At 53.9% G+C, this 13,287-nt stretch overlaps 1 protein-coding gene across 1 annotated transcript in view; it reads right to left on the bottom strand.

Annotated features, from left to right (window-relative positions):
• Window positions 1–11,195, bottom strand: part of ENG (endoglin) — a 43,429-nt gene extending 32,234 nt beyond the window's left edge. Inside the window, exon 1 of the mRNA XM_033191804.1 lies at window positions 10,720–11,195. Within this exon, the coding sequence (XP_033047695.1) occupies window positions 10,720–10,786 (67 nt within the window). The 5' untranslated portion in view covers window positions 10,787–11,195. The remainder of the gene's footprint in view (window positions 1–10,719) is intronic.
• Window positions 11,196–13,287: the final 2,092 nt, after the last annotated feature.

The raw sequence follows: 13,287 nt of genomic DNA on the forward strand, positions 1-13,287 counted from the left end.
TTAAAATTATTTTTCATTTTTTATTTATATTTTTTTGAGATGGAGTTTTGCTCTTGTTGCCCAGGCTAGAGTGCAATGGCATGGTCTCAGCTCACTGCAACCTCTGCCTCCCGGGTTCAAGTGATTCTCCAGCCTCGGCCTTCTGAGTAGCTGGGATTACAGGCGTGCGCCACCACGCCCGGCTAATTTTTTGTATTTTTAGTAGGGATAGGACTTCTCCATGTTGGTCAGGCTCATCTTGAACTCCCAACCTCAGGTGATCCGCCTGTCTTGGCCTCCTAAATTGCTGGGATTACAGGCATGAGCCACTGCGCCCGGCCTATTTTTTATTTTTTTGACAGACTCTGCTTTGTTGCTCAGGCTGGAGTGCAGTGGCGAAATCATAGCTCACTGCAGCCTCGACCTCCCAGGTTCAAGTGATTCTCCCACCTCAGCCTCCTGAGTAGCTGGAACTACAGGCATGCACCACCACACCCAGCTAATTTTTTCATTTTTGTAGAGATTAGGTTTCACCATGTTGCTCAGGCTGTATTGAACTCCTGGACTCAAGGGATCCTCCCACCTTGACCTCCCAAAGTGTTGGGATTACAGGCATGAGCCACCACACACGGCTTATTTTTATTTGATGTATCTGGCAACCCTATGGGAAGACAGGAGCTGATATCAGAAGACAAAGCTTCCTCTCTTGTGCCTCAAGGTGGTGGGAGGAATGGTCTGAAGGGGTTGAGAGTTCCCTAGCCCCAAGGGACAGGGCGAGCCGAGAAGGCAGCCCAGGTTTGGAGGGAGGCTGCCGGAGCAGGCCGCAGAGCCCGGAAACACAGGTCCTGAGGGAAAGGAATGGAATTTCACCCGGACCCAGCAGGGTCGGAAAAGGAAATGAGGTTCCTACACCTCGTCCTGAGGAATGTGCCGGGGGAAGGGGGCTCCGGAGGAGGGAAGGAGGACAGAAGGGGAGACTGTTTGGAAGTTTGTGTCTCCATCTTGTCGCGCTCACTTCCTGTTTTCTTGGAGATCAAAGATGGGCATGGAGAGACTGGCCTCATGTCCAGCCAAGGCCGGCTCGGAGGAGGGGGCAGGGAGGCTTCTTCTGAATCCTGGGCTGTCTGGAGCCTCACCAGCCTCCTTCCTCACCTTCCCACAGCATGCTGGGCTCTGGGCCCCAGAAGTCAGCAAAGGACGTGAGATAGCTGCCCCTTGCCATGGCAACGCCATTCCCAGCTCTGTCTTGGGAAGGAGAAGATCTGGATGAGGACCTCTGACTGCCACGGGCCCCAGGCCTTATATGTCCTCTCTCTGGCCCTATCCTACATGTCCCAGGGACTCTGGAGTGCCTGGACATAGTGACATTTTGGTTTAAAACAAGCTCCCTGGAGCCAGGCTGACCTGGTCTGCCTCTCAGGCCCAGTGCTTACCAGCTATGTGGCCTTGGTGGGTGATTCTAGCCCATGGGGCTTCAATTCCTGGTCTGTAAAATGACAACAAATAGAGCCTACATGATTCACAGAGGAGGTTGGGAGGACTCCCTGAGACTGGGTACATGGCAATTCTTTCTGAAATTTCTATTTATTTATTTTTCAGACAAGGTTGCACTCTGTCTCCTAGGCTAGAGTGCAGTGGTGTGATCACAGCTCACTACAGCCTTGAGCTCCTGGGTTCAAGCAATCCTCCTGCCTCAGCCTCCCTAGTCGTTGGGACTACAGTTGTGCGCCACCACGCCTAATTTTTTAAATTTTTAGTAGATACTGGGTCTTGCTATGTTGCTCAGGCTGGTGTCAAACTCCTGAGCTCAAGCAATCCTCTCACCTTAGCCTCCCAAAGTGCTAGGATTATAGGCCTGAGCCACCACGTGTGAGCCAGCATGCCTGGCCGGCAGTTCTCTTAATTACAATTATTTTACTGACTTCAGTCACTATAGAATTGACTGGTCTAAGGGGTGGGGTGAAGTGGCAGGATGGGGTGGCCTCCAGGTGATGGTCCTTCTGGATGGAGAGGTCACTGGGGTCTCTCTAACCCCAACAAAATCAAGGGCCAGTACCATCTCCTGTCTCCAGCCCCTCTGACCCACCAGCCCTCATGTTCTCCCCACCCTCTCCTTTTGTCATCAGTGAGCACAGGTTCCTTGGCTCTTACCTAGTTTAAGCCCCTTCTACTGAGATGGGGAGACTGAGGCCTGGAGGGGGCGGGACAGGTCAGAGTCTCACAGGATATGGCTGACCAGGCCTGGGACCCACGTCTCCCGACATGACCGTGTCTGGCCTGCAGATTATCGCAGCGACTCCCTCCTTCCCTTTGGGACTTTCCCTGCCCCCTCCCCAGACTTCCAGGAACCCCAGTTCCTCCCGGATTGCTGGGGCCGCCTGGGGCCGCCTCCTCCATGCCGTCAGCCAGCGGGAGAGGCCACAGGCCTGGCCATTATGTAATGATCAGATAACAGGCCTGGCGGGGAGATCAGATAAGAGGTCCATTTATTTTGGGGCCTTTTCGAATCCTGGCCGCCCCCACCCCGCAGACGAGAATGGGGAGACAGGAGGGAGTGTGACGCCTGGGCCTGTCTCCCGGAGCCTGAGGCGGGCCCAGACCAAGTTGAAAACAATCCCCTGGCACCAAGGGAAACGCCAGGGCCTCCCGGGACTGGGTCAGAGGAGGAGCCGCTGGGGGCCTGGGTGACTGGAGCCCCAAGTGAGAAACCCAGGAGCCACCTCCCACCACTGTCCCCTCTCCACCCTCGCCACCCACGTGCACACAGCACCTCCCAGACTTTCCAAACGGCTACCTCCAGCACCTTGGAGGATGATCAAGAAAAACAGCTCTGGAGCCAGATGGCCCGGGTCAAATCCCAGCTCTGCCTCTTAAAATGCTGGTCACCTTGAGCAGAAGCCTAACCTCTCTGAGCCTCAGTTTCCCCATTTGCAGGCCACCAATAATCGCTGTATATGCTCCCATCATGCTTACTGGGAGCCTAGGTAGCATTTCAAGGCTTTACACGAGTGAACTCATTTGATCCTCACAGCAGCCTTATGAGGTGGGCAACTGCTATTATTACACCCATGCACACTCGAGGAAACTGAAGACCAGGGCGGTTAAAGAATGTGCCCGAGGTGACCCGGCTACTAGGTGTCAGGGCCTGGATTTAAACCCAGACAGTCTACCTCCAGCAAGCAGCAGGCATTCGCAGGCTAAGTGCCTGGTACTGAGTAGGTGCCCCAGACACAGAAGCTGTCAATATTATTTCATCACACCAGGACAGATACTTTTCTTCCCCTCTGCCCCGCCACCGCCTCCGCTTTTTTTTTTTTTTCTGAGATAGAGTCAGCCAGGCCAGAGTACAGTATCTCGATTTCGTCTCACTATAACCTCTCCGTCCCAGGTTCAAGCAATTCTCATGCCTCAGCCTCCTGAGTAACTGCAGGTGGACCACCACACTCAGCTAATTTTTATATTTTTTGTAGAGAAGGGTTTCGCCATATTGCCCAGGCTGGTCTCAAACTCCTGGGCTCAAGCGATCCGCCCGTCTCGGCCTCCCAAAGAAGATACTTTTCAACAAGGGTCTTTTTTGCTGCAAGGCCTGCCCCGTCTTGTTCAGTACCTCCTGGCCACTCTTTACCCTTTTTAGGTCCAATTACAGCCTCCCAGGTTTCCCAGCATCCAGCCCAGCCACTGCCCCCAGCCACCAGGAGGTCTCAGCACGCCTTGGCCCCGGACTCCCCCATGGTTCCACCATGCCTGCAGGATCAAGTTCCTGCACTGCAGCCTACAGTAGAGATGAAAAGCACAGCGATTTGACAGATGCCAAAGGTTCAGGTCCTGATTCTTCCACCTGCCCGCTGCCTTTCCATCCTCAGTGTTCTCATCTGTAACATGGGGATAAAGGTCATCATAACAGCTTCCTATGGAGTCGGCAAGCAGGCCAGTAAATTACCCCTGCACAGCACTAGGCCAGCTCCTGAGAAGTGGGGGTTGCTTAGGAACTGGTGACAACCGTCACAATTATTTATGCCCAGTCAGGGGAGATGTGGGCTCTTCCCCAAAACACACCTCGCTTCCTGCCCCTGCCATGCCCTTTCCCAGATCAACGCTCATCCTTTGTTTGACCATCTGGCTTTTTTTTTTTTTTTTTTTTTTTGGAGAGTCGGGGTCTTGTTCTGTTGCCCAGGCTGGAGTGCAGTGGTGCAATCATAGCTCACTGTAGCCTCCACCTCTTGGCCTCAAGCAATCCTCTGCCTCAGCCTCCCGAGCAGCTATCGGTATGCGTCATTATGCCCGACTCAGTTTTAAAAATGTTTGTGGAGAAAGAGTCTCACTATGTTGCCCAGGCTGGTCTTGAACGCCTGGCTTCAAGTGATCCTCCCACTTAGCCTCCCAAAACATTGGGAAAACACCGTACCCAGCCCCTAGCCAACTTCTATTCATCCTTTAAAACCCTGTCCTGAGGCCGGGCGCGGTGGCTCAAGCCTGTAACCCCAGCACTTTGGGAGGCCGAGACGGGCGGATCACGAGGTCAGGAGATCGAGACCATCCTGGCTAACACGGTGAAACCCCGTCTCTACTAAAAAATACAAAAAACTAGCCGGGCGAGGTGGTGGGCGCCTGTAGTCCCAGCTACTCCGGAGGCTGAGGCAGAAGAATGGCATAAAACCCGGGAGGCGGAGCTTGCAGTGAGCTGAGATCCGGCCACTGCGCTCCAGCCCGGGCGACAGAGCGAGACTCCGTCTCAAAAAAAAAAAAAAAAAAAAAAAACCCTGTCCTGAAAATCTCATTGAAGCTAGTCCCTCCTTTCTTAGGTGCATCTGTCCTTGGATGTCCTTGGAGACCCATACATGCCCAGGTGTGCTGTTTTGATTTGCCAGTGTGTGTGCACTCCCAGCAGACAGTGAGTTTTTCCAGGACAAGGAGAGTCCACACCATTCCATGTCCCAATCACTTAGTCCAGGGCTCAGAGCAAATATCCATTTCCACTGTTGGATACAGTGAGTTCTAGGTTTCCCTTCAAAGAATCAGTATGTCAGTATGTTCAGTTCTTTGTCCCCCATTTTAAAGTTTAACTTCCTTGTAGTTTCAGTAAACAACCTTTTCCACCAGTTTTAATCAGTAGTTCACATCTGTTCCCCTGGTCACCTGCTCCGTCCTGACTCATCCTGGTCATCTGCTTTGACCTAAGTCACCTTTAGTTACCTGTTCCAAACCATCCTTCCTGCCAAACTACTCACCCCGCCACTCTGGCTTATACCCTTGTTCTCTCTAAAATAGCCAATTGGAATTAGCTTAGACTGTGAGGTCCAACCTTAGCCAATAGGGGAATGACGCAGCAGTAGGGGCTACCTGCGTCAGGAATAAGAACCCCTTTCCCTCTCTTGTTCAGGTGTGCTCTCGCCTTCACTCCATTCTTGAGTCGCACCCTTCTATAGAAGTAAAAATTGCCTTGCTGAAAAATTAAATTTATGTTTGAGTGCTATTTCTTTGCGGCACTGAGGAACAAGCATTTTGTTTCTAACACCACAAACATCCATTTGTGGAACTGGCTGGTCAGGGCTGCCTCTGACCTGCTGGGTGACCCACATCAAGTCCCCCCACCATTCTGGGACTCTGCTTCCCCCTGGCTAGTGGGTGGGGAAGAGGGAGGGGTGGATAGGACATATTCTAAGTTCTACTGGGGGTCTGACAGTCTGAGGTTTCACCTAACGATGAAGGCAGGAAGAGAGGGCAGGGCATAGATGGGGCTGCTGAAGATAAAAGCAGAATTCTAGGGGTTGTGCCCCGGATGGGAGGGCCGTTATGGGGACCAGGGAGAAGGCTGAGTGCCTGCGGGGAGAAGATCAGACAACAGGAAGATCCTCATCTTCTCCACTGCGGCAGCACACTGCAGTGATTAGGCCCAGGGCTCAAGCCCCAGCGGCTCATTTCAGGGCAGTGTTACTTGGGTAAATTCTGTCACCTGACTGAGTTATACGAGTGCCTCAGTCTCCCCATCTGTCAAATGGGGGCAGAAAGAGTGTCTCTTTTGTAGGGCTTTTGCAAGCGTTAAGTCTGACAGTACACATACCACACTTAGAGCAGTGTCTAGCATACTGTAAGTGCTGAATAAATGTCAGTTGTTATACCATCTCTTTACCCTATCTCCACCCCTGCCACAGGGGTTGAAGCCAGCTGAACCCTAGATGAGGGTCCCCTTCAGCCTCCAAGGCTGGTGCCCCAAAGCCTGGGCTGGAACTAGGAAGCGGGGTCCCAGAGCCAGGGTAAACAGTTCTCCAGGTCTCCAGCATCCAGGCCACAAAAGTTGTGGGGAAAAGAAGTTGAATTTGGAAGCAGACAGCCTGGAGTTGAAATTTGGACCTGTCATTTGTCCCAAGCCTCAATTTTCTCATCTGTAAACTGGGGATACAGGCCAGGAGGAGCTGGCCCTCTGCCTGACACGCTGGGGACAGAGGGGAGGTGGCTGCCTCACTCTTGCCGAGATCCACCTCCAGCCCTGGGGCAAATGAATGGCTCTGTCACCAGAGGGCCCAGCACCAACCCGTCTGTGACCACAAGCAAGTCCCTCTGTTCCTCTGGGTCACATCTGTCTGTCTGAGGTGAGGGAGAATCCTAATGGTCACGCTCCCCATGTCTTGGGGAGCCCACCCTCTCCTGGTTCACATGGCTCCTGCTCCAGCCTCCTTTTCCTCCCAGCAAATGGGAACGCAGCCTCTAAGAGACGGGCGTTTGCGGTCTCAGCCTTGCACCACTGATCCTTGTCCAGCGAGTCCCAGATCCCGACACAGACAGCCAGCAGCATGGGGACTTCAAGTCCTCCAGCAAAGGATCCTCCACACCCAGGAACACTCTTCAATCCCAGTCGCCCAGCACGGGCCACGAGCCCCTGCAACCCCGCTGCCGGGACGCAATCCACATGAAATAATCCAAAATACAGGAAAAGGCTCACGTACCAAAACCGTGCATGGTGGTGGTATTTATAACTAGAACAAAGGGGAAACCACCTAAATATTTAACAATCAGGGATCTGCTAAGCAAACAGTGACAGGTTGATGGGACAGAATATTCCAGAACTGCAAGAGGATGGTCATGGAGTTCACAGGACAACATGGGGACCTGGTTCGAAAGAAGTAGACCAAAGACTCCCAAAATGTGGAACCCCTGGATTAAAAGTAGCTTAAAAAGTCACACACACAAAAAAAACTAGTAAGCCATCTACCACCATACTAACAGTACCTGTATCAATAAAGGAGTCCCGAGGTAATTTTTTCCCTTTTCTCTATTCTTTTTTTTAGGGGCAGGCTGAGGCAGCTATATGGTTAATTTTAATTACTTTAAAAAAATCTCTACATGCTTGTTCTTTTCTTTTCTTTTTTTTTTTTATGATACAAAGTCTCACTCTATCATCCAGGCTGGAGTGCAGTGGCTTGATCTTAGCTCACTGCAACCTCCACCTCCCAGGGTTAAGCGATTCTCCTGCCTCAGCCTCCATCTGGCTGGGATTACAGGCACCCACCATCACACCTGGTTAATTTTTGTATTTTAAGTAGAGACAGGGTTTTGCCATGTTGGTCAGGCTGGTCTTGAACTCCTGACCTCAGGTGATCCACCCTCCTCAGCCTCCCAAAGTGCTGGGGTTACAGGCGTGAGCTACTGCACCTGGCCTGCTTGTTCTTAAAACAAAACAAAAGAAAACAAAAAAACCCCAACATGACAGGAAAGTGTGTCTTAGAAAGTCAAACTCCCAGCCAGACATGGTGGCTCACACCTGTAATCCTAGCACTTTGGGAGGCTAAGGTGGGTGGATCACGAGGTCAGGAGTTCGAGACCAGCCTGGCCAACATGGCAAAACCCCGTGTCTACTAAAAATACAAAAATTAGTTGGGTGTGGTGGCCGGTACTTGTAATCCCAGTTACTCAGGAGGATGAGGCAGGAGAATCGCTTGAACCCGGGAGGCGGAGGTTGTAGTGAGCCTAGATTGTGCCAATGCACTGCAGCCTGGATGACAAGAGCAAGACTCCATCTCAAAAAAATTTTAAAAAGAAAGTGAAAGTCCCATAGAGAAAACCCCAGGCCACAGAACAGTAATAGTGGGTTAAACAGAAAATTCTATTCCAGAATTTTCTCTATTGCATATTACTATTTTATTGTTGCCAAAATGGAATTATTGTTGTTTGGGCACCTAACAGTGTGTCCCTGACATCCGTCCATGGCAGTGTTCATATAGCTCTGTCTTCTTGGTGCCTGCTGCATGATACTCCATCGCATGGTCATTTATTAAGAGTCTTTGCTCAAGGCCGGGCGCAGTGGCTCAAGCCTGTAATCCCAGCACTTTGGGAGGCCGAGACGGGTGGATCACGAGGTCAGGAGATCGAGACCATCCTGGCTAACACGGTGAAACCCCGTCTCTACTAAAAATACAAAAAAACTAGCCGGGCGAGGTGGCGGGTGCCTGTAGTCCCAGCTACGTGGGAGGCTGAGGCAGGAGAATGGCGTGAACCCGGGAGGCGGAGCTTGCAGTGAGCTGAGATCCGGCCACTGCACTCCAGCCTGGGCGACAGAGCGAGACTCCGTCTCAAAAAAAAAAAAAAAAAAAAAAAAAAAGAGTCTTTGCTCATGGACATTTAGATCATTTCCAGTTACTGGATTTTTGTTGCAGGTACCCATGGACCACGCATCTTTACAGAGTTGGACGAGTAACTCTAGAAGGCTGACTTCTGAAGGTTGATTTGTGAGGGTAACAAGTTACATGCAAGGTACCGTTTTAGGAGATTCTTCCAAGTGGTGGCCCCACATTCTAGACCCATTTCTAGGATGTCAGGGTCACTCCTACCCCCAGCCCCGGCATGGAGATCTGGGTTCCAGGCCCTAGCCCCAGGCTCCCCTCTGCCTTCCATGGGCCTCAGCTTCCCAGACCATAAATGATTTGGGTTGATGGTCTGTTGTACCTTTGAGCCTGTGACCCCTGGTGCCCTGGGACCAGCTCCTACCTGTTCACAGAAGCAGACTGATACATTTCCAGGAGTTTTTCCAACTGGCTGTTACACAGCTATTACTATATTTTTAAAAGATCATGAATATCCAAACGCATTTCTTCCTAATCGTTTTACACCCCTGACTGTCATCTCTGCTCTCGATGTGATCTGCGCCTGCAGAGACTCTGGCGAACCAACTGCCAGGTGCACTGGGCACTGATTCCCAGCTCCAAGCTTAGTGAGTTGGTGGCTTGAAGTCAGCCAGGTGGGAGTACTTACGCTGTGGAAATCCACAAACGCTACAGACCGAGCCCCCCACACCATTGTTAATTATTACCAGCACACCACTGCCTTTGATCCTTAAAAACCAGGCCCTAAATGTCTGCATGCACCTTTCTCTAATGACCAAGAGGAAGAGAGTGTTACTGCAGCGAGCAATGCGTGGGACGGAGATCTTGGAGCTTAGGTAGGGGCTTCGTCTTAGCCGTGTGAACTTGGCCGGCTCGAGCCTCCATTTTCTCTTCTGTAAAATGGGGACGATGACGGCAGCCATCTTGCAGGGTCGTTGTGAGCCGCATTAAGAAGGTTCGCCCTATCACACCTTGCCAGGAGCAAGCATTTAGGGAGCCTCAGGCCAGGATTCAAATCCCTGCTAAGTCACTTAATAAGTCTGAGACTCAGTTTCCTGTCAGTCAGGTGGTGGGCAGAGCTTTAGAGACTCAGAATCAGGGACTCTAAAATGCCGTCAGGTGGGGAGGTGGGGAGACGGTGGCTGCCCCACCGCTGTTTTCCTTCCCCTTCTTCCCCACACTCTCAGCTCGCTTCTGCCCCTCTTCCCCCAGATCCATCAGAAAGCCCCTGGATGCGCAGGTGGGTCAAAGGATTATCCACAGGACCGGCCAGTGGCTTGAGGTGGCCGAGGGATAGGGAGTGGGACGTGGGGCTGGGGGTCCCTGGCTCCTCATGGCCCCTCCTCTGGTCAGTTTCAGAAAGCAGCAGAGGCTATGACCCCTTGGAAGAGCCCCCAGGCCAAGGAGCCCCACAGAATCCCTAACCTGGCCAGCACCCACTCCTGTCCCCTTCCTGGAGATCAGGGAGGTGGGAGCGAGGCAGAGCAGGGCCCTGCAGCCTTGGCCTGTTCGGTTTTAGGAGCTGCTCAAAGGCCCTGGGGAAGGTGAGCTAGAGGAACTTAAAGCTAAAAATAAAACAACACAGAAGTGGCCAGTCTGTCAGAGCCCTCTCTGCAATGATCCCTCACCACCAACTTTCTCAGCAGCTGAGAGAGAAGTCTGTTCTCATTCCCACTTTGCTCAGAGGCCCGAAGGCAGTCCCCCAAGATTCACACCGCAAGGAAGTGCCTATGTGACATTTGAACCCAGAGCCAGTGCTCAGAGCCCAGGCTGTGGGCCCTCCTTCCCATCCATTCCTCATGGGGAAACTCAAGGCTCAGAGAGGGCAGGAAACTCTCCGGTGGCTGCACAGCATTCCAGGACCTAGGCTTCCCGGGGGAGTAATGGAACACAGCTGGGTGAGCAGACCCAGAGACCAGGGTTAAAGTGAAAGTCAGCCCAGTTTGCCCGAGGCTTTCCAACACTGAAAGTCCTATATAACCGTTTAGTTCCAGCAAACTGGGAGGGTCGGTGACCCTCCAAAGCCCCATGGATGGCTCTGCTGGGCGTGAGCTCAGGATACAGGAAGGAGGCTGGGAATACTTGGGGCCTGGTCTGTGCACCGGGGGCCGAGTCTCCCCACCCCGGATTCCTGGACACCTACTTGTGGGGCTGAGGCTGCAGCCGGCCAGCAGCAGGGCAACAGCCAGAGGGAGCGCGCCGCGGTCCATGCCGTCCACGCGGGAGCCTGTGCGCTGGGCCTTATCCGGTGTCCAGGGGCAGGGCTGCGGGTGGGAGCCGGGGCCGGCGTGGGCTTGCGCGGGGACCCGAGGGGAGCAGGCGGCCGGAGCGACGGCGTCCCTGCTCCAGCCTTCTGGGGTGGCGGCCGAGGGGTCAGGAGAAGTGGACACAGGGACGTGGGGCTGGGCTGGGGTTGCTGTCCGAAGGATGGGCGGGGAGGGGGTGCTGGGCTCCAGTGGATGGCAGTGACGGCAGCAGTCCTGGCCCCAGGGCGCAGATGAAGGCTGTGGTCTGACCGGCAGCAGGGAGCTCCGGGCTCATCCAGCCCGGCCCAGGGAGGCAGGAAATGCGCTTCCTTAGAGAAGGGGCTGGGCCAGGCCGCCTGCCAACCGGGTAGAGGAAGTGCCACGGGCTTTGTCACTGGGTGGGGGGCCCTGGGATGGGGGGAGGCAGTGGGGGGGGGAGGCAGTGGGGGGGGGAGGCAGTGGGGTGGGAGGGCCCAGGCTCTAGGCATGTCTCCCCAAGCACCCCACCCTCCATCCCACCCTCTCCAAGGCAGGCGGGTGGGGACGCATCAGGCAGCCCCACAGATGAAAACAATCACTCTAACAGCCCACCGAGGGGGCCTTTCAGGGGGCTGGGCTTGGCTAAAGTGGTTCCTGTGGAATTTGTGACCCCCTGAGCTCACTGATCCCATTTTGCAGATGAGGAAACAGAGATCCAATGTGTTGAGATCACTGGTTCAAGAAGAGGGTAGTGCTGGGATCCTGCCCACCTCCACCACCTGGTGTCTTGTCAGGCACCAAACCCGGCCTACTAAGTGCAATTGACATGGGGCTGCCTAGCAGGTGGGAAAACTGTGGCACAGCAAGGTGGCTACGGCTGGGGTCTCTGGGCTCAGAGTAGCTGCCCAGGGCCACACACGTCATGTCTGACCCCTTCATGGGTGGAAAATCCTTCAGGGACAAAACATAGCTCCAGGCCGGGTGCAATGGCTCAAGCCTATAATCCCAGCACTTTGAGAGGCCAAGGCAGGTGGATCACTTGAGGTCAGGAGTTCAAAACCAGCCTGACCAACATGGTGAAAACCTGTCTCTACTAAAAATACAAAAATTAGCCGGGCATGGTGACATGCGCCTGTAGTCCCAGCTACTTGGGAGGCTGAAGCTAGAGAATCACTTGAACCTAGGAGGCAGAGGTTGCAGTGAGCCGAGATCAGGCCACTGCAGTCCTGCCTGGATGATGGAGTGAGACTTGGTCTCAAAAAAAGAAAAGAAAAGAAAAGACACTCCAAATGATGGGGACTTTAATGGCACTTCTGAAGTCACATGGCCCTGGGTTCAAATCCTACTCTGCTTGCTCGAGCCATGAGACCTTGGACAAGGCCCCTCAATTCTCAGCGCCCCCTGCTTGCAAAGTGGGGCACGATGCCTTCCTGGCTAAGTCATTATGAGATTTCTGAGGGTCAGGACATTACAGCACTGAGCCCTGGGACATACAGGAGATGCTTCCCCATCAGTGCTCCCTAAGCTGGGTGACAGTCCCCAAACTGTCCCATGTTCATTCTGCAAACAGTAAGCGCACCTACTATGTGCCCACCATGGTGCTACTCAGAGCTAGCACCCAGGGCCAGGCCCATGGAAGCTCAGAGAAGGAAGCCTGGGCCACCTGGAGGGGCTGGCATTTAGGCCGGCCGTTTGAAAGACAGGGTGAGTTGGGGGTGGGGAGAAGAAGGGGTGAGGAGGGCATGCCAGGCAGGGGTGCCAGACTAGACAAAGGCACGGAAGCAGGAAGCAGTCGGACCACTGTGGGACCAGCAGGGGTGTGGTGGGGACAGGAAGCTGGAGAGGCAGAGTCTGGTCCTGCATTGGGAGGACCTGGAATGCCACGACTTTGTCCTTAGGGCCACTGGGAGTCATGGAGAGTTCTTGAGCAGAAGGACGCTGGCAGAGCTGGGCTTTGAGAGAGCAAATCTTTGTGTGTGCTGGCAGGACCCACGGTGAGATGGAGCCGGAAGGTTCTTCTCCCTGGATCTACCTGCCCTGGGTCACAGGTGGAGAAATTGAGGCCCAGGGAGGGAGGAGAAGGCTGGAGCCCTGGGTGCCTCTGGAGGGAGGATGTCAGTCCGGGGTCTGAGGCCTGGCCTCTCTGTGCTTATTGGCCAGCCCCGGTGACAAGAGTAGGCCGTGCGTATGTCTCTGCAGGAGCTGTCACAGGGGCTGGGAGGGTTGGTGTGGCTCTTTGGGTGGGGATTAGGGATAGTTTTGCTCACCCAGCCTTGTGGCTGCCTGGCCAGTTTGCAGCCAAGCATGGCTGTGAGGTCAAGGGAGAGCATCCTCTCCCAGGGGCCACCCTGAGAGGGGCATCTCCTCTGCTTTTTCCTGTAACTCTGGAGACGAGGCCATGGGCACCGCGAGGCAAAGGGTGGCTCGGTGGGGGTTCAGGGGTAGCTCTGAGGTTTCCCCAGGCCCCAGACCAACATCTGTGCCCC

The sequence above is a fragment of the Trachypithecus francoisi genome, unplaced genomic scaffold (assembly GCF_009764315.1).
Source record: "Trachypithecus francoisi isolate TF-2019V2 unplaced genomic scaffold, Tfra_2.0 Contig01585, whole genome shotgun sequence".
NCBI lineage: Eukaryota > Metazoa > Chordata > Mammalia > Primates > Cercopithecidae > Trachypithecus > Trachypithecus francoisi.